General features: G+C 37.6%; 1 protein-coding gene across 2 annotated transcripts in view; it reads left to right on the top strand.

Annotated features, from left to right (window-relative positions):
* Positions 1 to 15295, top strand: part of TMCO1 (transmembrane and coiled-coil domains 1) — a 66126-nt gene extending 50831 nt beyond the window's left edge. The window contains exon 6 of one of the 2 annotated variants that reach the window (XM_070467714.1): positions 14714 to 15295. In XM_070467714.1, the coding sequence (XP_070323815.1) occupies positions 14714 to 14930 (217 nt within the window). In that variant the 3' untranslated portion in view covers positions 14931 to 15295. The remainder of the gene's footprint in view (positions 1 to 14713) is intronic. The other variant, XM_020904610.2, reaches the window with a different exon arrangement.
* Positions 15296 to 25048: the final 9753 nt, after the last annotated feature.

The raw sequence follows: 25048 nt of genomic DNA, 5'->3' as shown, positions 1-25048 counted from the left end.
TGCCTGGTGTGCTGTGGTTCACGGGGTTGCAAAGAGTCGGACACGACTGAGTGACTGAACTGAACTGAAAATATTAATAAAATACAATGATGTATACATTCTGCTTTAAGCAACAAGAAACAATTCTATTTTAATTACATGCGTCACAATTCTATTTTAATTACAAAGATGTTACTACTATGTTTGTGATTGCTCACAGTACTTTTTTGGTGGCTTTTTGTTGTTGTTTTAAATGATTTTATTTATTTGTTTTTGGCTGTGCTGGGTTTTTGTTGCCGTGCAGGCTTTTCTCTAATTGCAGTGAGCAGGGGCTACTCTTCCTTGCATTGTGAAGGCTTCTTGCTGCAGTGGCCTCTTTTTGCAAGCACAGGCCTGAGGGCACGCAGACTTCAGTAGTTGGGGCATGTGGTTTCAATGGTTGCAGTTCCTGGGCTCTAGAGCACAGGCCCAATAGTTGTGGCACTCGGGCTGAGTTTTGCTCTGCCACCTATGGGATCTTCCCAGACCAGGGATCTAACCTGTGTCTCCTGCATTGGCAGGCGAATTCTTTACCGCTAAGCCTCCAAGGAAGGCCAGATTTTTTTTTTTTTGGCCGTCTCTCGAGGTTTCTGGGATCTCAGTTCCCTGGCCACGGATTAAACTCAGGCCACATCAGTGAAACACAGAATCCTAACCACTAGGCCTCCAGAAAACTCACAGTTGTTGTTGAGTTCGATCCCTGGGCTGGGAAGATCCCTAGGAGAAGGAAACGGCTACCCATCCCAGTATTCTGGCCTGGAGAATCGCATGGACTGTATAGTCTATGGGGTCACTAACAGAGTCAAACAGGACTGAGCGACTTTCAATTCACTTAGGTTTGTCATAGCTTTTCTTCCAAGGAGCAAGTGTCTTTTAATGTCAGGCTGCAGTCATCAGCCACAGTGATTTTGGAGCCCAAGAAAATAAAGTCTGTCACTGTTTCCATTGTTTCCCCATCTATTTTGCCATGAAGTGATGGGACTGGATGCCATGATCTTAGTTTTTTGAATGTTGAGTTTTAAGCCAGCTTTTTCACTCTCCTCTTTCACCCTCATCAACAGGCTCTTTCGTTCCTCTTTGCTTTCTGTTATGAGGGTGGTGTCATCTGCATATCTAAGGGTATTGATATTTCTCCTGGAAGTCTTAATTCCAGTTTGTACTTCATCTAGTCTGGCATTTTGCATGATGTTCTCTGCATGTAAGTTAAACAAACCAGGGTGATAGTATACAACCTTGACATACTCCTTTCCCAATTTTGAACAAGTCTGTTGCTCCATGTCTGGTTATAACTGTTGCTTCTTGACTGCATACAGATTTCTCAGGAGGCAGATAAGGTGGTCTTGTATTCTTATATATTTAAGAATTGTATTGGTATTGTATTGGTATTCCTATGTCTTAAAGAATTTCCCACAGTTTGTTGTGATCCACACAGCCAAAGGTTTATTAGCATAGTCAGTGAAGCAGAAGGAAATGTTTTTCTGGAACTCTCTTGCTTTCTCTGTGATCCAACGGATGTTGGCAACTTGATCTCTGCTTACTCTGCCTTTTCTAAATCTAGCTTGAACATCTGGAAGTTCTCAGTTCACGTACTGTTGAAGCATAGCTTGGAGAATTTTCAGCATTACTTTGCTACCATGTGAAATGAGTGCAGTTGTGCAGTAGTTTGAGCATTCTTTGGCAATGGAATGAAAACTGACCTTTTCCAGTCCTGTGGCTACTGCTGAGTTTACCAAATTTGCTGGCATATTGAGTGCAGCACTTTAACAGCATCATCTTTGAAGTTTTGAAATAGCTCAGCTGGAATTCTATCACCTCCACTAGCTTTGTTCATAGTGATGTTTCCTTCCTAATGACCACTTGACTTTGCACTCCAGGATGTCTGACTCTAGGTGAGTGATCATACCATCGTGGTTATCTGAGTCATTAAAATCTTTTTTGTATAGTTCTGTGTATTCTTCTGCTTCTGTTAGGTCCATACCATTTATTTTCTTTATCTTTGCATGAAATGTTCCCTTGGTATCTCTAATTTTCTTGAAGAGATCTCTAGTTTTTCCCATTCTGATGTTTTTCTATTTCTTCACATTGTTCACTTAGGAAGGCTTTCTTATGTCTCCTTGCTAGTCTTTGGAACTTAGGATTCATATGGATATGTCTTTCCTCTTCTCCTTTGCCTTTCACTGCTCTTCTTTTCCCAGCTGTTTGTAAGGCCTTCTCAGAAAACCATTTTGCCCTTTTGCATTTGTACTGCTACCTGGACGTCATTATCTGGAAATCACCATCTGAAAACTGTAACATTTTTTTAAGTGAAATAAATATTAAGAATGATCATTGAGAAAGTTCAGCTCAAGATAGTCTTTAAACTCCTTTCGGTTATTCCAGAAATTCTGGTAAGGTGTATGTATAGCAGTTAATTTCATGAGGTCATTTACCATGGTAGTCAGCAAACTTTCTATTTACTCACTACTTTGTATGGGTCTATGTGATGAACATTTTTGTGCTTACTTTTCAGACCATACAATTTTTATCACAGCAACTCAACTCTGCCATTATAATATGAATACAGCCCTAGACAAAATGTAAACGAATGAGTGTGGCTATGTTCCAACAAAACTTTATTTACAAAAAACAGGCAACAGGGTTCAGGCAGGAGGATGTATGTTCATACTTTTAATTTCTGCTTGTCCAGTTCTCTGCACTGATATTAATAAGAGAAATGTATATAGAGCTATAGTATAGGTATTCTGAGATATTAAAAATCTTTGAAAAATCCCTAAAATGACCTACCTTTATAATTTTTGTTTTATTAGCTGCCAAAAGTTTCTATTAGCTACAGAAACTTTCCCCACTTCTTAGTATGTATACTAACAGGAGGATTATGAACTTATATCCAGTCTGAAATAGTTCAGCATTTGAAGTTTTTCTGTGGAATATATGCTTCTTCTTTTCCTTAAAATCCTTATTTACTTGTTCTTTCCATATTTTCTTTTGTTGTTTTATTTGCTTTTCAGGATCTTAGGTTACATAAGATTTGACTCTGTAGATGCTTGTGAAACAAGCCATCATAAAATATGAGGCTTTCAGAGTATAGAATATAATTCCCTCAGTGAGACCATTCTTAGGCAAAGAAATAGGCCACTTGATTTCACATATATACTGTAGCGTAAAGTAATTTTGAGAGAACATAATGAATTGTTTTTGTGTTGAGGTCAAATTGATTAAGTGATGAGGAAACTAACATAGAATGATTCAACTTTCTATAGTGATTGGTCATACTCTGCCTTACACTACAGGATTTTTTAATTTGTTTTTGTCTACTTGTAATTTTCATCTGTCTTATCCTTTCTTCCCCAACTCTTTTAAGCTAATGATTTCTTAATTTCCTATATATACCTTAAAGAATCTATATAGAGTACATAGTATGTACCTAAAAGGCATGTATGAAACAGAACAGTATATGCTATACCCAAATATAAACTTATAAACTTGGAAAATTGAGGTTATACCACTTTTTACTCCCTACTGCTACGTAAGAAAATTCATAATTGCCCCCGACCTCTAGTAGAAGTTGTCGAGCTTTGGCATTTTTACTGTGTAATAGGTAAGAATTGCTATCTCATTGTGGTTTTAATTTGCATTTGGATTGAGCATCTCTGTTTGTCCAAGAGCTACTCGTGTATTTTTTCTTTCTTTGGTAGGTGAGCCACTGTGTATGCTTTTTGCCTATTTCACTATTGGGTTGTTGGTCTCTGTCTTAACTTTTAGCTCTTAGGGAGTTGAGCCTTGTGTGCTCTAAATTACGAATAACTTTTGCAACTGTTGTTTGTGTTTCAGTTTTACTTAGTATGGTTTTTGCCATGCAAAATTTTGTTTCCTGGAGTGTTTTTTTTTTCCTTATTAGTCTTTTATTAAAGTTCCGCAGAAATTCATCTTTGCTTTCTTCTGCTATTTGTTAGTCTCTTATATAGTTTCTTATGTAGTCATGGCTCAATCCATTTGGAGTTAATCCTGGCATACCTTATTTATTCTTTCTTTTCTCTCTTGTTTGCCAGCTTTTGTGTGATTTTTATGAGGAAAAACATGAAAACATGGATTCATTTGAGATCAAAGTTTGCCTCCCCATTTTTTTCAAAGACCAAGAAGCTAGAGGGTCATAAGATTGCAGTGAGGTGAATGATAATTCTTGAATTTGATGTGTATTTGAATAGGGTGAATCCCTGTCAAATTATTAATTAATATTTTCTCTTTGAAATTTGAATGTGTTTGACTAGGGACGCTCCTCCTTTCTTCACACCTTGTGTAGATATCAGGTCTTTCGGAATTCGGGTGCCATCGGATGGGTTAAACAGTGTTGTCTGAGATCCTGGAGTAAAAGAATATGAAGGAGTGGGTCAGAACATACACGTCACACTTGGAGAATCTCAAGGTTTGAATTTGTCAGTGTGACTGCCCCTGGTAACAGTTTTCCCAAGGACTCCTCAAGGCAATGCTCTCTTATGCCCAGAAACTGCTTTCTGATATTTCCTAATACCCAGTAATTCCAGTACTTTCAGTCTTTTTCATTTTTTATGGTAAAATAAATATAACATGAAAAACACTGTTTTAACCGTTTTTAATTGTTCATTTCTTTGACATTAAGTACATTGTGTGTTGTTGTACAACCATCATCATTATCCATTTCTAGAATTTTTTCATCTTCCCAAACTGAAAATCTGTGCCCATTAAACACTAAATCTCCATTATCCTCTCCCCTCAGTCCTTGGCAACTACCATTCTAATTTCTGTCTCTGTAATTTTGACTGTTCATGTTTGTGAATTTGCCCTCATAAATGTAGAATCATACTATGTCCTTTTGTAACTGGAATGTTTTCAGGGTTCATCCATGTTGTAGCATATGTGAGAATTTGCTTCCTTCTTAAGAGTGAATAAACTTTCCATTGTATGTATATACCGGTTTTTTTATCTGTTCATCTGCCAAAGGACAGTTGGACTGCTTCTATCTTTTGGCTGTTGTGGGAAATGCTACTGTGAACACAGGTATATAAATGTACAAGTTCTTGTTTTCACTTCTTTTTCATTTATATTCCACAGGTAGAATTGCTGGTCATACTGCAATTCTATGTTTAATTTTTTTGAGGCATCAGCACACTGTTTGCCATAACTAGTCACCATTTTTGCCCAGTACTGTTAATCTTAAGTCTTAGTTTACCACCAGTTTGAGACCATAATCTTATGAAAGATTATAGCATTTACATATGTCAGTTAATAACATCTTTACAGTGTTAACCAGAATCCACTTCCTTTACTGAGAGTGATAGTGTGATTGAATCAACTAGCTCTAGTCCCTTCATGACGATACCCCAGGGTAGGAGTATACTAACTGGTTAAAAAAGAGCATCACCTTAAGAACAACTGCAAAAAAACAAACAAAAGCAACAACTGCTAACTTATGTATCACTGTCATGTGATTATCATAACATCGGGGCTTCCCTTTACAACGTGGCTCAGATGGTAAAGAAGCTGCCTGCAATGTGGAGGACCTGGGTTCAGTCCCTGGGTCAGGAAGGTCCCCTGGAGGACTAAATAGCAACGTACTCCAGAATTCTTGCCTGGAGAATTCCATGGACAGAGGAGCCTGGTGGGTTACAATCCATGGGCTCACAAAGAGTCAGACACGACTGAGCTACTAACACTTACTTATCATACATGCCCCCTTATTATGATAGAGGTATAATATTAAGTTGAATAAGGATATCTATCTGCTTCAGTAATTTTTCCCTCATCTGTGAGATAACTTATCACATTAGTGACAATTCCTTGGTAGATTGGTTTCTCTGTTCATTTATTCATTTACTAAAAATTGAACACATAATGTATATCAGGCTCTGTGCTAGGTGCTTAGTTGTAAAAAAAAAAAAAAGAAAAAACTGATATACAATGATGGTCCTTGCTCTCATGGAATTTATCTTTCTTTTGAAATAAAAAGGTGAATTTTCTCTACCTGCAGTATCACTTCTAAAAAAATCTTTATCAAATATGAGGGTATAGAAGTATATTTAAAGCTACTTCTCTTGAACCAATCATTCAGAGTAGAGGCAGATTTAACAAAGATTAAATTTTAAACCTAAACTAAGGCAATTTTATGACTTATTACTAATTCACATGTAAGTATTTGGGAGTCTGGTTTTATCCATGACATATTTTTTTCATGTTGTAGGATGTTGATTGTATGATTCACCATTGATTTAAGAGTTTTCTAGGAAAAGTGGAAATAACACTGTACTGGTCATATAATAGATTTTAAGACACATTCCTACTTCAAAAACTTTAAAATGGTGGGGGAGAGGGGGAATGTGTTATGAGGTTGAAGAAATGTTAGTCGCTCAGTCAAGTACAGCTCTGGGATCCCATGGGCTGTAACCCACCAGGCTCCTCTGTCCATGGAGTTCTCCAGGCCAGAATACTGGAGTGGGTAGCTGTTCCCTTCTCCAGGGGATCTTCCCAACCCAGGGATCAAACCTGGCTCTCCCGCATTGTAGGCATATTCTTTACCACCTAGGCCGTAAGGGAAGCCCAAGGAAATACAGTATTTGGAGGTAAAACACCAAGGTTTGATTCTTGTTGCCTCTTACTAGCCTAATACCCTTGGGAAAGTCATGTAACCTCTCTGAGTCTCAGTTTTCACAAAGATGAAATCGGGTTTAGCGTTTAGTGTGCAACCGCACCACATTATGATAATCTGATGCCAATGATATAGAAAGTTCGCTGTTATTCTTAAAGTGGTAGTTTTTTTGTTTGTTTGTTTGTTTGTTTGTTTTAAAAACAAGTTAGCGCCTGCCCCTGCCCTTGGGATGTTTTTAAAATTACTGTTTGTTTCCCAGCCCAAGATAGGACTGGTTCTTTTCATAGATTAAAACATGGTGGTGATATGTCATATTAACTGAAAATAAATCTAATTACCTTTCCTTATTTTATCTTTCTTCTTTTGTTTACTTCCTTAATGTGTGGTGATTAGTGATTAGCTGCCTTGACCTTCACATCACTATTTCCTTTGTGTGAATTTGTAGCAGCGGAAATGGTAGGTCTGCCAGCTTTTATCAGAGATGTTAAGTTAGTCCAGTGTAGTGATGGATTTTAATAAAAGGAAATTTTCTTAATTCCTAAAATTAAAATACTTGCCTTTTTTTTCCCTTTTCTTATTATGAGTCAGTAGTGGATTGAGTAAGTTATCTCCTCTATAGAAAGTTTTCTAAATCTTAGTGAAAATCCCAGCAAATCTACCTGGTAAACAACTAAGGGAAAACAGGTCTCTTCTTATAAATGTATATGATAGTTAAAGCCATAACAGAATTCTCTTTACTTTGAAAACAAAAAGAATTAGTGTTTATGAGGAAAAGTACAAGAAAGAGTTTCTTATATTTTTTTTTCTTTGTCACCCACATCTTAATATATAACCATATGGATATATGGCTATGATCTTTAGAAATGTCAGTGAAAATTTGTCATTGTCTCCTTCAACAGGTATATGTGCTTAGGACAGGGATAAAAATAAGTAAGTTTAATTTTTTATCACACTTTTGGCTTCCGTAGGGCAAAGAATTTTGATATGGCTTGTATGTCTGTAAGGACAGGTTCTAACTAAGTCATGTCAGTTTATCTTAAAGTCATCAAAATGATAGAAGGACCAACTAGATGCCTGTTATCTCCTGCATCTCATTAATTTATGTCACTTTATTTAAGGATTAGAACTTAATTCATTAATTCAGTATAGCTCATCTTTAAGCAAAGTATTTTCATTTGTAGTATTTAACTTTAAATCAGTTAAGAGAATGCATTTGGTTTGAAAAGTGATGGGTAAGTACTAAGTGAGAACAGATTATTCAGGCATCATCTCAATCTGATCCCTTTGAATTGTTTCAGTGAGTTTAAGGCTTCATTTAGAATATGCCTGTCCTTGTTGAAGAATGTTTCAAGTCCTTCACTATGCCAGGAATTCTTTGATGCTGAGATGGAAAAGCAAGGAGTGATTATCTCTACCCTTGTGAAACTCACAGTCTATGTGGGAAGACAGATCCGTAAATAATAGCAGAATGTGATTGATAACCTTTGTGTATGTGTACATATATAAAATGGTTTGGGAAGGGGAAAAATGTGCTATGAAGTGAAATGACTATAGGAATTAGTTCTGTGAAGCTAAGATTTTATACGGGAGGGGCATTTAAATTGTGTCTTGAAAGTTGAGTAGGGGTTTTCCAATTTTATCAGATTTTCTTGGCATAGTTTGAGTAAAAACATAAAGCTTGAAAGTATGTAGTGAACATAGAGATCACTGAGTCCAGAATTTTTGGTGAGTGTCAGAGCTTAATGTCTCTACTTCACAGTACAGTATTAAGTGATTTTTCCCTGTGTTTCTTTCCTTCTTTCTATGTGTTTCTTTTTCCTTTGTTTATTTATTGGCCCTGTTATGTGACTTATGGGCTCTAAGTTTCCTGACCAGGGATTGAACCCAGGCCCAAGCAGCAAAAGTGTCAAATCCTAACCACTGGACCATCAGGGAATTCCCTGCGTGTGTTTTTATAGTGTAAGTCTGCTAGTGACAGATTCTCTTACTCTTCCTTTATCCTAAAATATTTGTTTATCTTTACTTTTGAAGGATATTTTCATAGGATATAGAATTTTGGATTGACTGCTTTTGTTTGTTTTAATCCTTTCAGCTTCAGTTTTGTTTTTTTAATAGTGGCAACCCATGTTTATTACAATTATATACAGTCGGATCTTATATTCTGAAACCTATACCTGATCACATGAAAGAACATGTTTGGGGATGGGGCGGGGACAGATGGGAGGGCCCGGTCCTGGCTCCTTGTGGATGGGATGTCTCCCCAGGGTGGCAGCTGTTGGGAGCAGTGCGCTGTCACTTGTGGCAGCGACCAGGCTGGGGCTGCGACCAGCACACACAGTCGGCATCATCTGGACAGGGCCTGGCTGGGGGGCCTGGGGGGCCATGCCCAGAGGGGCGCACAGGGCCGTCTCTTTTGGAATGGGACATTGTGGCCCCCGTGGCCACTGGTGAAACAGCTTCGGTTATTTCTGATGAGAAGACCTTTATGTCTTTGTATCCCTATAGATAATAATAGCTTTTCTCTGGCTGCTTTCAGATATTTTTCTTTAAGCTTGGTTTTCAGCAATTTGACTATTATGTACCTAAGGGGACTGTAATTTAACTGGTTTTTTTTTTTTTTTAGCTATACTAGGCAGCTTAACAGGATCTTAGTTCCCCAACCAGGGACTGAACCTGGGCTTCCATGGTGAAAGCACCAAATCCTAACTACTACACCAGCAGGGAACCCCACCCCCCGCCAAGGGTATTTTTTTTTTTTTTTATTATTATCCCTCTATAGCTTATGGCTTTTTTTTAAATTTGGGAGAATTTCAGCAATTATTTCTTCACATATTTTTTTCTGCCCCATTCTTTCTCTCTTAATTCCATTTACTTATAGTCTGTTTAGTATTGTCCAATAGAAAACTGAGTCTCTGTTCAATTATTTAGTCTTTTTCTCTCTGTTGTTTAGATAGGATAATTTCTTGTAATCTGTTTTCAAGTTCACAGACTCCTCCCTTATATCTGTAATCTTAAAAAAGGAGTTTCAAGACCTCTCTTTTATCTCTAATCTGAGTAAACCCTAAGCTCATCCAATGATTTTAAAATTTTGATATAGTATTTTTTAGCTCCTGAATTTCCATTTGGTTATTTTTTAGCCTTTTTCCTTCCTTGCTGAAGTTTAGTATTTGTTCATTTATTGTGAATGAATATGTTTTCTTTTATGTCCCTTGGCAGGGTTAATTAGCTTCTTTAAAGCATTGCTTACTAAGTCCAGTGTTTGGATCATCTCAGGGTTTAACTCTATCTGTTGCCTGTTTTCTTTTGTCTGGGTCATGTTTTCCTGTTTCTTGGTATGTCTCAATTTTGGATTGCATCTTGTACATTGTAAATGATAAGCTACAGAGAGTCTAGATTCTGTTATTACTAACAGAGAGGGGTGTTTTTGTCTGTCTGTTTGTTTGTTTGTTTAAGTGGAAAGCTAAGTTGGCATTCAAACTCCAAGGTCTGTCTTTGTGGTAGACATCTAGGAAATCTCAGTTATTTTAGTCTTAGCTGGTTGAAGGCAGTCTCTCCCATGAATGGTTTAAGAGTTAACCAGAGAACTGGGCAGAGTTTGCATGCTAAGTTGCTTCAGTCGTGTCTGACTCTTTGCAACCCCATGGACTAGCCCACCAGGCTCCTCTGTCCATGGGATTTTCCAGGCAGGAATACTGGAGTAGGTTGCCGTTTCTTCTCCGGGGGATCTTCCTGACCCAAGGATCAAACCTGCATCTTTTATATCTCCTGCATTGGCAAGCAGGATCTTTACCACTAGCGCCACCTGGGCAGAGTTTAGATGCAGAATTTTACAGTCCCCTGTTAGCTCTGTTTTCCAGGAATTTTTTTCAGTTGCTATGGTTGGAGAAGGAAATGGCAACCCTCTCCAGTATTCTTGCCTGGAGAATTTCGTGGATGGAGGAGCCTGGTGAACTACAGTCTATAGGGTCACAAAGAGTTGGACACAACTGAGTGACTAACACTTTCACGTTCATGGTTGTCCTAAACTCTGTCCTTTGGTACTTCAAACTAGTAAGACTATAATTTCATACTGAGTTTTAATCCCCCACATAGTGCCAGCTGGGTTCTACTATCTGTTATGAGCTTTTAAAAGGATAGAACATCTATCTTCTTACACAAAACTAAAACTCAGAACATTCTTCTTGACTGATTGAAATTGTCACTTGATCCCCTAATCTTCCCAAAAGAGATCCTATTTACAAAAGAGGCCTTTGGACAACCTAAAGACAGAAAAATACTCATTCATTCAATTTTACGAAGGAAATAATGTTATTCTGGTGCAGATTTGATGTGCTTATCCTTTTAGAATTTTGATTTTCACCTTGCAAGATATGTGTTGAAGTCGGCAATATAATTTATTACAACACAGCTGTGTTTAAGAATGTTAAAGTGCCACAGTCACACAGGACTGTGGCTCCTTTCAAGGTGCTTGGTGGGAAAACTCGAAGGGCCCAACAAGGGGCTTCAGATTCCCAACACTATTTTATCAGTTTTCTTTGTTGACTTTTTACATGAGATTTTGTTTAAAGGAAGAGTTCTGTGACTAAAGAGTCAAAAATAATTGATCTAGTGAGCCTCCTTCTTGTAAATGTAATGAAAACTGAGATTTGGTACAATAAAAAGATATTGCATGTTGGGTTTTTTTTTTTTTTGGCATAATTTGCCAGTATTGGAAATCAAGTCTTCTGACTGTTACCCAGTACTATTTCAGCTACATCAGTGTTGAACTGTCATTAAATATTTAATATCTTTGTCATCCTCCTGAACAGCCTATTCTGATACAGTGTGAAAATCCTGGAACTGTTGAATGGGGCCATTCAAGATTTTTGGATTTTACAGGCAGCATTATGCATAAAGATTATGTTATGGGAGCTTGATGAGAAATTGTAATCAATTGGAACGGAAGGTTGGTTGCTGGATGCCAAAGGAACTAACAAAGAGCGAAGTGAGGGCGGCTATGGCTTGAGTTATTTTAGCTAAGTGACTAAGAAATAAAATTTAGCAGAATGTGTTTATTGCCAGTGACCTGGGTCTTCCCAAAATATCCAGTTAGCAACCAACAACTTCCTTTTCTTGATCACCAGTCCTTATCCTTTGCAGAGAGGAAGGAACGCAAATCCTGTAGTGGTATTTTTCTGAGTTTCCTGCCAAAAGAAGGCATGATTACGGGAAAATGTTTTTCCTTTGTTTTTCCCTTCTGACACACACTCTTCAATTGTTACCTGATTACACAGGACTGGACAGAAATTCAAAGTAATTTTTCCAAAAAATAACTTCCAAAGTATTACCACATCTTATATTTTGTATTTCTGTTAAGCATTCTTCTGTTTCATCTTCTTAATATATCAAAACTCTTTATCTTTTAGCATAATGCATATTTCTAAACTGTATCTTGTAAGAAGGCCTGAAAAATTGGAGGAGAATTGAGAGACTATAGGAAAGCAGTCAGCACCTACAAGAGAGGCGTGCATTTCTTTAGAGAGTTGTGGTTTAATAGAGGAAAACTGTGCCTGAGTTATAGCCTCTGTCTGCCCCAGCTTTCTCATCTCAAAAACAAGGATAACTAAGGACTGTGGAGAGAATCATGACCTCTAGTCTTTTACCAAGGTCTTTTGCATCTAAAACCACCAGTTTGTTTCTACATGTGTTTTAGAGGAAAAGACTTCATAGGCAGAGAATCAGGGAAAATTTTATCTAAGAAAAACTATTCCATAAAATAAATAATATATATATTTTTTAAGGTAGGAAGGGGCTTCCCGGGTGTCTCAGTGGTAAAGAATTTGCCTGCTGATGCAGGAGACACGGGTTCCATCTGTGATCCAGGGAAGGTCCCACATGCTGTGGGGCAACTAAGCCCATGCACCCACAACTGCTGAGCCTGTTCTCTAGCGGCCAGGAGCCGCGACTGCTGAAGCCACGTGCCCTGCAGCCTGTGCTCCACGATGGGAGAAGCCACTGCAAGCACAGTGAGAAGCCTGCGCACCACAACTAGAGGGTAGCCCTGAGAGTGAAAGTGTTAATCACTCAGTGGTGTCTGACTCTTTGCGACCTCATGAATTGCAGCCCACCAGGCTCCTCTGTCCATGGAATTCTCCAGGCAAGAATACTGGACTGGGCTGCCATTTCCTTCTCCAGGAGATCTTTCCAACCCAGGGATCAAAACCCAATCTCCTGCATCGTGGGCAGATTCTTTGCCATCTGAGCCACAGGGAAGCCCCAAGAGTTGCCCTAGCTCACTGCAACTAGAGAAAAGTTCATACAGCAACAAAGACCCAGCACAGTCAAAAATAAATAAACATTAAAAATAAAACAGTGTGGATTCAATTGTGAGAGAACAGCAATTCAAACTCATCTTTAGAATTTCACTAAAAGATAAGATTGCATATAGTAAATGCAGAGCATTGGTATTAAAATACAAATACTTGAGTAATGTACCACTGATACACTTCATTTGGTATTTACAAAGGGAGTCTGGGATGAGATCCACAAGGAGAACGAAGCATAAACCTGCCTGGATTTACATGAACTTCAGTCTTGGCTGCTGAAATTTCTTGTTTTAACATTTCTGTTGCCACTGTGGTCGTCGCTGTTGGGGCTGTTTTCCATCCAGAACAGTGGCTTGTGTCCAGTAGTCGTTCATATGTTTTTAATTCATAATGAGATTGTCAACAGTCTACCCTTCCAGTCTGCCATTTGAAATATTTCCTATTTTCCTTTGACTTGTCTTCTTTAAATCACAGTTTACTGTGATTTGAAGGGCACTAGAGGTTTTTACACTGATCTTTATCACTAAAATGATAAGGACTCACTTAATTGACCCTTGTCTCTACAGAATAACTGAGCAAGGATGCTTTGTACATTTTGTCTAGGTTATATTATTGTATTTGTTAGCTAGACAAATGTGTTTATCAGTAGCTAATTCTGTAATGTCTTATTTTAGATTTTATCTTTAAAGTAATTTCCCATCATGCCTTCCTTTGCTGGATACATTGTACGTGGTGAGGGAATACTTACTGATTAAATAGGAGTGGCATTCTGTTATTTGGTCTTCTTATTGCTTTGTGCAATGAATTTTTAAAGAGGGCATGAAGGAGCTACTTTTATTATGAAAGTAATACAAACATTCTCCAGCTTTACTGAGGAAAACTTACCTGAACTACTAATGGTTGTTTTTCTTCTTGTTTTTAGATTTCTTTTTAGTATTTATTTCTCTATGGCCATGCTTTGAGGCTTGTGGGACTTCATCAGTAATTTTGGACAGGCCTTCCTACTCTTCCAGGTTTTCATTGATTTCTCAAATATTAAATGAAAGAATTAGCAAGCATAATTAGATATCTTTAAGGTTTTTCCCTCTTACAAATGCTGTACAAAATCTTAACTGACCTTTATGAACCCCTCCAAATTCATGTAGCTCTTTCCTCCACCTTTAAAGCAAAGCAGTTCCTCCCCACATCACACCGTCCACTCCTGGTTGCTCTTTAGAATGCCTGCACCTCTCGGCTCCCACTGGTTGAGTCCTTGCCCTTCAAGAGCCAATTGTGTTTATTCCCAAACTGTTTGTGTTAGTTTTACTCAGTGTTGTGTTTATGTGATTTAAGTTAATGTTATATTAACTGATGAAATCTGAGTATAAAAATAATTTTTTACGAGTTCTAGTTTGATAAAGTTGAGTTCCTAAAAAAAAAAACAAAACCAAAAAACTACTGAATTAGATTTAAGTGGGACAACTGAAGAAGATGAGGGGCTGTGCTAAAATATATAGGTGGATTCTGGACTCAGATTACTTGGCAAGATTCTTAATTCTTTCACTTGTTTGAAGAAGTTGATACTGACTAGTTTTAGCTTCAGGTGTTGTAATAATGACTGAATTCAGCTGTAAGACTCAGAAAAGGCAGAAAAGTAACACAGTAGTAATCATTCTGCTTTAGGTGATATCAGTGCTTTTTATTTGTAAGGCTTCTCTTTACGAGCTGTGTTTTAAGTACTTTTCTCTGTATCTCATACTAAAACCCAGTTTTTATTCTGTTTCCTTCACAGAACATCCAGAAGATTCTTGGCCTTGCCCCTTCACGAGCCGCCACCAAGCAGGCAGGTGGATTTCTTGGCCCTCCACCTCCTTCTGGGAAGTTCTCTTGAAATCAAGAAGAACCCTATATTTCTGTCATCCTTTTCAGATATCCAAATCAGACCCAGCAACTATTTTACAGCAAGAGCCATAGGCAGCCTTAGCACTTGGGCTAATTTCTACATTTGAGTTATTTTTAGGCTTTTTTGGGGGTGTAATTTGAATAAGAACGGTACCTAACAAACGTGGTAGTGCTTTTGGTCACAGATTAATTTTTTTTAAACAAGGGTGTTGATTAAATAAGCTCAGGTGATGTTTATGTAATGAGAAATTCGTATTTTGCTTACATGAATATTTCTGTGGGGTCAGCTCTCTAGTATGTGGTGTGTGCCACGTATCGTGGAAGTTGGCTGTCCATGAGCATTTTGAGATCTAGAAGAAAAATTTAGTTTATATAATTCTTAATTGAACTATATGTTGTGTGTGTGTTTTTTTTTTAAGCCAAATATATGACCCGAGATCTAATAAAAGAGGCTAGAATTTTACTTATCTCATCTCCAAGGAGACATCTGTTTTGATTTGCCTTATTTGTAGATACATATTTTTAGTAATCTGAACATAAGGGTAAACGTTGGCCAGAAAGGGGCAGTGCAGTTTTTGTTCCTGTTCCTTTCCCCCTTCCCCTCACCATGGGGCAGTGTTTGAGAGGAACGTTTTATCACTCTTGCTTCACACGCTCAAACATAAAGTTGCCCTGTTACAGGAGTCGGAAAGCATGAAAGGAAAGGCAAGTAGTAGCTTAGGGGAGTGTAACAGTGGAGCTCCTCAACAGTTTCCTTCATACCCAGTGCCATCTGTTGGGTTCTTGAGAAGATTCAAGTTGATCCCACTGTTAGTTCTCCCCTTGGAGGCAAGTTTATAGTTGCATGTGGTTAATTTGCAGAGCCTCCTTGTAGTCACAATGGCCTTCAGTTCCTGCCGGGCTTCTTTATAAAGGATGAGAGAATGCTTATACCATGATCTTCCTCCCTGATCTGTGGAATTGGAAATCCTGTGTGGACTGATAGCTCTAGTTACTTAAATATTTACATTTATCAGTGGTGTTCTTAGATGCAGGTTTTCTACCAGTGAGAAAGTCACAGCTGGTAAACCAACAGCAGACTTTTCAGTTGAATAAAATCCAGAAGACTGGGATAATATTTTCAAAGCTGGACAAAATAATTATCAACCTAGAGTTTTATGTACAGCTAAACCATAAGTTTGGGGGCAAAACTGTGGACAGTATTTTGACAGCTATGGTATCCAAGATAGTTGAACTGTTAAAGGATGTATTTTCAGAGACAAAACAGAATACCAGGGAAAAGGTGTGGGATATAAGCAACAATGGTCAACACAGAAATTGATAAAATCTACGGATAAAGTTAAACATTTTATGGATTATCCAGGGATTATCTCAAGACAACACCACCACAAGGTTATACTGTTCTCATACTCAATTAACAGATGAAGAAACTGAGGCAAGAGGGGTTAAATAACTTGATCAGCATCACATAGCTAGTGAGTGGCGGAGTTAGGATTTGAACCCAAGCAGTTAAAAGTCATCTAGCCCAAGCTCTCAGATGCTGTGTTGTATCATAACTTCCCCATATAGTATGTGGTGAGTCTCTTCCCATCACTTTACCTTATCTCCTCAGGAGATAGGAGATCCAAAGTTGGGGCTTTGTCTTTTTTTGTCCTTGTTTCCTCAAAGCCATCACATCTCATGGGTGGGAGAGAGCACTGCAGGAACTCATTAAATGCAGATGAAATGCAGCAGAAATCTCTGTTTCAAGGCTACCATTATCAGAAAAGGGGGCTCCCCTGGTGGCTCAGACAGGTAAAGAATCCGCCTACCAATACAGGAGACACGGGAGATGCAGGTTTGATCCCTGGGTTGGGAAGATCTCCTGGTGAAGGAGATGGCAAGCCCCTCCAGTATTCTTGCCTGGAGAATCCCGTGGACGGAGGAGCCTGGCGGGTTATGGTCCATGAGGTTGCAAAGGAGTTGGACACGACTGAGCGACTAACACTTATCAAGAAAGCTGCCTGATAATGGATGGTGATGACTTCTAATCGTCTTTTCTCCACGTCACTGACTGTTCCAGGCAAAATAAAAATTAAAAGGGTGACAAGGAGATGATGATCATAGCAACAATGATGACAAATGGTGGAATATCTAAAATAAAACATAAAAAGCGAAGAAACCACACTCAAAGTTCTGCCATCACCTGGTAAAATGAAAATACACAGTTCATCTTACCACCCACCCTCTTAGGTTTTGAAACTGATGCTTTCTAGCCAGAGTTCTAATGGATGTTGAGGTTTTTAAAAGTAAATTTCAGTGGAAGAGGATAAGTAAGAGGAAAAAGTAAAAAGAGAGAAAGAAGGAAGAGAGATAACATCTATTCACCCTATTCCCAAAAGGAAGCAAAGCAAGGATGTATACAGAGGAAACAAAGCTGTCACATCACAGGAATGTAAATTCAAGGAGATTTTAAGGGCTACTGGAGCCTTCCCCTTAGTTTGGTTTTTTGTTTTGTTTTTTTTTACTTACTTGCCCCGAAAAATTTTTTAAGACTACTCATTTGGATGACTCTAAATCCAGACTATCACCAAGTTAATGGAGATGACATTCGTGGCCAGTCTTAGGTCTACCCTTGCTTGCTTCTGTTTTTCTTATATTATTCTAAAATCTTAGGCATTGTATTTTTTACTCAGATTTCAAGGTTTTAAAAAATATACATCTACATTTATATCGCTATATCTCAGTACCATTTTCACACTTTAAAAATATAGCAATTCCTTGATAGGCTAAATGTTAAATTTTTTTACATTTTTTTTAAATCTGGACCAAATATTAGCCATATTTCAGTTGGTTGATAAGTGTTGTAAATCTCTTCTATTGTAGTGGTTCTCAAACTAGAATACATTAGAATCACCTGGAAGTCTTGTTAAAGAGCAGTCCCCTGAGCCCCATTGCAGATTTTCTAAATAGAGCTTGAGAATTTGCATTTCTAACAAATTCTAAGGTGATACTGATGTTGGCTGGTTTAAAGTCCACTCACATTTTACTTCCCCACCATCTCTCTTCATTTCCTGCTTTGCAATTTTTAAAGAAATATGCTTAGGGAATTTTAATAGTGTTGAGAAAAACTTATGCAAAAAGTATCATTAAATTTAATAGAGTATATTTTCACTTCAGTTCAGTTCAGTCGCTCAGTCGTGTCTGACTCTTTGTGACCCCATGAACAGCAGCACACCAGGCCTCCCTGTCCATCACCAACTCCTGGAGTCCACCCAAACCCATGTCCATTGAATCAGTGATGCCATCCAACCATCTCATCCTCTGTCATCCCCTTCTCCTCCTGCCTTCAATCTTTCCCAGCATCAGGGTCTTTTCCAATGAGTCAGCTCTTCTCATGAGGTGGCCAAAGTATTGGAATTTCAGCTTCAACATCAGTCCTTCCAATGAACACCCAGGACTGATCTCATTTACGATGGACTGGTTGGATCTCCTTGCTGTCCAAGGGACTCTCAAGAGTCTTCTCCAACACCACAGTTCAAAAGCATCAATTCTTCAGGGCTCAGCTTTCGCTATAGTCCAACTCACATCCGTACATGACCACTGGAAAAACCATAGCTTTGACTAGACCTCTGTTGACAAAGTAATGTCTCTGCTTTTTAATATGCTATCTAAGTTGGTCATAACTTTCCTTCCAAGGAGTAAGCGTCTTTTAATCTCATGGCTGCAATCACCATCTGCAGTGATTTTGGAGCCCAGAAAAATAAATTCAGCCAATGTTTCCACTGTTTCCCCATCTGTTTGCCATGAAGTGATGGGAACGGATGCCATCATCTTAGTTTTATGAATGTTGAGCTTTAAAGCCAACTTTTTCACTCTCCTCTTTCACTTTCATCAAGAGGCTCTTTAGTTCCTCTTCACTTTCTGCCATAAGGGTGGTGTCATCTGCATATCTGAGGTTATTGATATTTCTCTTGGCAATCTTGATTCCAGCTTGTGCTTCTTCCAGCCCAGCGTTTCTCATGGTGTACTCTGCATATAAGTTAAATAAGCAGGGTGACAATATACAGCCTTGATGTACTCCTTTTCCTCTTTGGAGCCTGTCTGTTCCATGTCCAGTTCTAACTGTTGCTTCCTGACCTGCATACAGGTTTCTCAAGAGGCAGGTCAGGTGGTCTGGTATTCCCATCTCTTTCAGAATTTTCCACAGTTTATTGTGATCCACACAGTCTATTTCTGCTTTATTGACTATGCCAAAGCCTTTGACTATGTGGATCACAATATTTTCTCTACATTTAATTAAAATAATAAACAAATTGAAACCCACCTATGTGTCCTTGAATACTTCTCCTAAGAGTTACCTGTAGTATCTCTTAGAAGTTAAGTTAGGGAATATAACCTAACTTTCAGATTCAATCACTTGCTCACTCATTCTTTGCTATTTCCTGGAGCATATCTCAGTCCTGCTTTGCAATTTACTTGTTGAAGAAACTGCATTGTTTCCCCTGTAAACTTTCTCTCAGTTTGAATTTTGTTGCTTGCATGCCTGTTTTATACACTGTTTATAGTCTCTTTTTGTAACATTAACAGCTTTGCTAATCACTAATTACTAATAATTAGGGATTGAAAAATTATAATATTCTAGTATCCCTTCATTTATTAGATAAAATACCTCTATAGATAGAAATGGCCCTTCATCTACTCTTTGTTTGCACGGGGCTAAATTTTTTAGGGAAAGCAGAATAAATGCATGATTATCTAGTTTTCAAAATAATGAGCTATTTACTATGATCTTCCAGGGGTGCACAAGTTGTGTGGGGGTTAAATTTTTTAGGGAAAGCAGAATAAATGTGTGATTATCTAGTTTTCAAAATAATGAGCTGTTTACTACGATATTCCAGGGGTCCACAAGGAGTGTGGGGGTGTGTGTAGTTTATAGGTTTAGACATACTTGCTTCACTTCAATTCACTGAAGTTATTTTTCTTGTAGATGCTCAAATTGTCCTATTTTTGGCTAGTGAGAGGCTTTTTTAAGTTGGCTTCTGGGGCTGTTTGACATGACCCTAGTTTTCATTGGTGGCATCCTTGCTAAGGGATAGGATGTTTCAGTATCACCTCACATTTCCTGCCTGACTGGAAGGCAATGCTTTCTTCAGGGAGGCCTGTTTCTTTTTAATGGAGAACGGGTATTTGGAGAATGCAATCAGAGCATTAAAGATTCTCCTAGAGGCTGGGTTACTAGGCCTTTTTTTTGTAGACTAAGATAAGTAATATGTTTTGTTGTTTTAAGATAAAATACATCATGAGTTTATGCCAATATTCTATGTCCCACTTAAATTCAGGGCCACAGTTTTCCCTTAATCTCTTTGACCTATGTCTTTTAATTCTCGTGCTAAGAATACCAGTTTTCATTGCTGAAAATGATGTAATACCATAAAATTAGTCATTAGTATAATCCCGCAGTATCCACCCAGAAGTCTCAGAGTATCAATACCAGTGTTACTACCAATCAACAGTATAATTACTGAAAAATAATTGAAGTTTTTTTGTGGTAAGGGGATTCTTTAAAATACATCTCACTGCAGGTTCATAGATTAGGAGATTTCAAATTATAGGAATAGTTTCTTTTTTCAGTTTCTCATTCATGTCTTGCCTGGTGGCTCAAACGATAAAGAATCTGCCTGCAACGTGGGAGACCTTGGTTCAGTCCCTGGGTCGGGAAGATCCCCTGGAGAAGGGTGTGGCTACCATCTCCAGGATTCTTGCCTGGAGAATTCCGTGGATAGAGCCTGGTGAGCTGTAGCCTAGGGGGTTGAAGAGAGCTGGATGTGACTGAGTGACTGATGCTTTCACTTTTTCATGCTGTCATCACTGTCTCCTTAATTTCTCTGAAACAGCCTCCCAGGTAGTCTTCATTGTTCAGGTCTCTCCTGGCTCTGCTCCATCATTCACCCTGTAAAGCCAAATAACCTTTCTAAAATATAAACCTAATTATTTTGCTCCTCCAAGGAGAATTGTCCACTGGCTCCCAGTAGCCTGTAAGTAAACTCAAGCTATTTAGCATAGGAAATCATCCTATCCTGGATCTCCAGCCTCTCTCACCCCTAGGATCAACCCCTCTCCTATCCCTTTCTTGCCTATATCCTAGGCTCCAGTCAAGCAGATTTATTTTTTAAATTATGCATTTTTCACATTCTTTTAAAATTTTACTACCTTTGTTTTCTCTGCCTGGAATGTTCTTCCTTTTATTGGCCTGATTTTCTTGTTTTTTCTTCTCAACTCAGCTTAAGCATCTCCTCCTCCTAAAGGTTTTCTCTGGTCTCTGTGTGGTCATATTAGGTTTCTTTTCCCTGTATCTGTTTGAGCATTTCATATACAAGTCACTTATAAAAAATGGGCAAATCTCTTGAAGGCTAATTACTTTACAGAATTCTGTTGTTTTCTGTCAAACATTGACTAGAATCTATCATAGGTACACCCATTAACCTTCAGTTAAATAATAAATTAAAAAAAAATTTTTAAGGAAAAGAAGAAAGGGCAAATCTCTTAACTTTCAATGGCCTAATCTGAAAAATGAGGTGAGTACTCTGACTAAAACTCTCATGTCTACCATCACTTCTCTGAATCTTCAGCTAGATTCTCTTAGTTCCCTCTGAAAAGCCTGCTGCCTGCTGCCCACAGCACATTGGATGCTATCAGCTGCGCTTATGCACTTTAGCTCTTGTCAGGGAATAGTAAAACATTATTCGTTTTACTTGTTAATTTTATTTATGTTGACTGAGTATTATGTAAACTAAAGAAATATGAATGCAAAAAAGAATTGTGTCCGTGAAAACTAATTTGAATGGTTTGAAATGAATCAATAAAAGCAAATTTTAAAAATAAATGCTTTGACTTACATATGGGTAAAATTGCAGGAACAAAAAAAGAAGTAATAAAAGTTTAGAAAGATTCAGTACTCATATTAATTCTTAGTGTTTTATTTAGTCCATACCTCACTTTAAACATAGCAAAACTGGAAATGAGGTGATGCATTTTTTAAAATATTTATTTTATTTATTTGGCTGCACTGGGTCTTAGTTGTGGCATATGTGATCTAGTTCCCTGACCAGAGATGGAATCTGGGCCCCCTGCACCGAGAGCATGGAGTCTTAGCCACTGGGCCACCAGGGAAGTCCCCAGAGGCAATTCATTTTGGTCTTATAAACATTTTAAGAACACATAACCACAAAACATGGAATTTTCATTATCACAAATTCTGTTTAGGGACTTCCCTGGCAGTCCAGTGGTAAGAGTCTGCACTTCAGCTTCATGGGGCTTGGGTTCAATCCCTGGTTGAGGAACTGAGATCCTGCTTACCACATAGCATGGCCAAAAAAAACAAAATAGAAAAATAAATTGATTTTAAAAGCCAAATTTTGTTTCAATTCTTCCAATATTTGAAAGCTTTGAGTTGCATATGTTTGATTTTGTTGTTTATTACTATAAAATATTCATGGAAAACAAAGAAAAGGTTCGTTTGAAATAAATGAGCCAATCATAATGAATCAAACAAGAGGTGATACATTATGGGTTTGTTATATACAAATAATAATAATGAGACTCCAAGCAATAGACTCATATTCAGGGAAAAGGCCTTGGCTCTGCATCAAAAGTAAAGAGGTATATATATGTTATAAGTTAAAATAAAAGTTTCTGAAGTGCGTTAAGAATTTTTTTTTCATGATTCTGTAATTAGCTTTTTAGATTAACCTACAGATTACTGGTTCTAGTCACATCAGGCACTTGGGTTTTTCCCTCACAGTGTTTCTGATGGGTTATATAAAGCAACTGACTTTATGCCTGGCATCTTGAAAATATTTTATCTTCAAACACAGCAATCCTATAGGGTAGACAGGATATCTTTTTATTATTTGGATTTTATATGTGACAAATCAGGTTATGAGATGTTATGGTGTTTCCAAGGTCACAATAAGTGGCAGAACCAGAAAGACCCTTAGGCTTCAGGATCCACACTCTTTCCGAGTGTGGATGGATACTCTTTCGTACTGTCAGTCTACAGGGCACCCAGCAGGCTGACTCCATTGGATCTATGAGACTGCCGAGCTGCGATCCTGCTGGACTTGTGCCCTATATGCAAAATGTCTTCGTGTAAAGCAAGCTGGGCTTTCCAGGGAGGATTATTTAAGTGACTATCACTATCTCTTTTCCCTCTATTTTTAAAAACCTTTCCCATATTCCTGTTTCACCATCTGAATGGTACATATTGATAAGACTTTGTGAATCTTAGAAGAACTTTTTAAATTATTAAATCAATTAGGAAATTGCCCAGCTGTCACAGAGGATAAATGAAGTCTAAGATACAGTTTGTTTTGTTTTTTAATTTCAAAATTGCTTTTACATTTTATTTTTTATACATATTTTGCTGAAGTAGTTGATTTACAAGGTGTTATTTTCTGATGCATAGCAAGGTGATTCAGTTATACAAATATATACATTCCTTTTCATATTCTTTCCCATTATGGCTTATAACAGATGATATTTTGAATGGCTGCTTTCTGCAGATGGGAAGCTAAACACATATTTAAATTCAGAAAATTATATTTGGATCCATGACCCATATGGCTGTTTGTGAATATAATCAAGGGCCTGTTTTATACATGTGATTTTTAGGTTTGCAATTAATGCTGCAACCATTTACTGAACAAAGTCATTGGTCATAAATAGAGATCATATCAAGAAGGTTGAAAAAGCCTGAAACCTGCTTAAGCTGGTGACAGACTGTTCCATTCTAGAGGAAATTTCACGTTTTTAAGCAAACTAAGATGATAAGTTTAGAGCAGTGATTTTGAAGTTTACTTTGACCACAGTCCATGGTAAGGAATGCCACTGTGCAACCCACACACTGAAGTTTCCGAGACAATGTTTCTGACAGTGTTTACCTCCTATATGCTCTTTGATGATTTCATGCTGTTTCATTTTTCAAAAACATTGGTTACATTCTTTAAATGCAGTTCTGCTCTTTTTTGGTAACACTGCTCCAAGAATACTCAGATATAAACAGTAAAGTCAGCTTGGGCAGGAAAATGGAAATTCCACTGGCTTCCCTATTTCCATTTATATCCCTTGACTCAGGGGTGATATTTAAAATATAAAAACGCCATTTAAAAAGTATGCTGAAGAGATCCCTCTAAAATTTTGTTTGTTCTCCATGTCCACATCAGTTTTTCTATTGAATCTATAAAGATGCTGTTTGTACAAAAAATTTGGGTCTCAAGCTATTAATTTCTATGACCTACTAGTAGGTGGTACCAGGAAGTTTGAAGAAGAAGGAAAAAAAAGAAAAAAACAAGAAAGCCCCAAAAAGACAAGACACAGAGAAAGAAAAATCTTTTTAGAACTTGAATTAGGAAATTTGGCTGAAGCCAAATTTGGGGCAATAGAGAAGAACACTGCTCAAATTAGATATTGTTGAGCTCATCTAAGACTTTCTAACTATATTATGTTAATCAGTAATTGGGTCTTTAAAATGAAGAACAATCAAGTTCCTAGAAAGACTTTGGCCAGAGTATGAGTTCTTTCCTCAAATAACGCTGGGATGATGGAATGACACTTTCTGGAAGATGAGAAAACAGAGGAACCTGAAATTAATGTCAAGATATAATTACATACATTCATTCACCCATCCACCAAGCATGCACACAGTACCATCTTTTTGTAAGACTGGGAACATAGTGGCTACAAAGGTGAGGTGAGTAGGATTTTATGTTCAAAGAACGGACAGTTTGTGACTACCGCATCAGCTACCTTATCTAACGAAAGAGGGTGATAATTCCTTCAGTACGCTGCTCCTCACAAAACTTACGGAGATGAAATGAGGAAGAGATATACACTTTGTAAATTATAAGGGAACATTAATAGAGAGCATTAAGTACAATGGTCATTTGTTTTATTTCTGTAGATACTAAGCAATCATTGGACAATTTGTTTTTCTTCCCCTTTAATCATCAACTTGTAATATAACTCTAGATTTCTGAAGTTCATTTGCCTAAAAGCTCTAACTGTATTTAGTGAAATCTTGCTGATAAAAAGCACTAGACTTGTGGATGAACAAATTTCATTTCCTTCTAATCTTGGTTGTACCCCATATCCATAAGATAATTAAAAATCTTATCTTCAATAAAAAATAAACCAATTTCTTGCTTATCTCAGTAGATAGGATTTATTGATACACAATAAAGGTTAA

Source organism: Odocoileus virginianus, chromosome 5, assembly GCF_023699985.2.
Source record: "Odocoileus virginianus isolate 20LAN1187 ecotype Illinois chromosome 5, Ovbor_1.2, whole genome shotgun sequence".
Classification (NCBI taxonomy): Eukaryota; Metazoa; Chordata; class Mammalia; order Artiodactyla; family Cervidae; genus Odocoileus; species Odocoileus virginianus.
The sequence above is the reverse complement of the archived record's forward strand: the minus strand, read 5'-3'. Positions and strand labels throughout refer to the sequence as shown.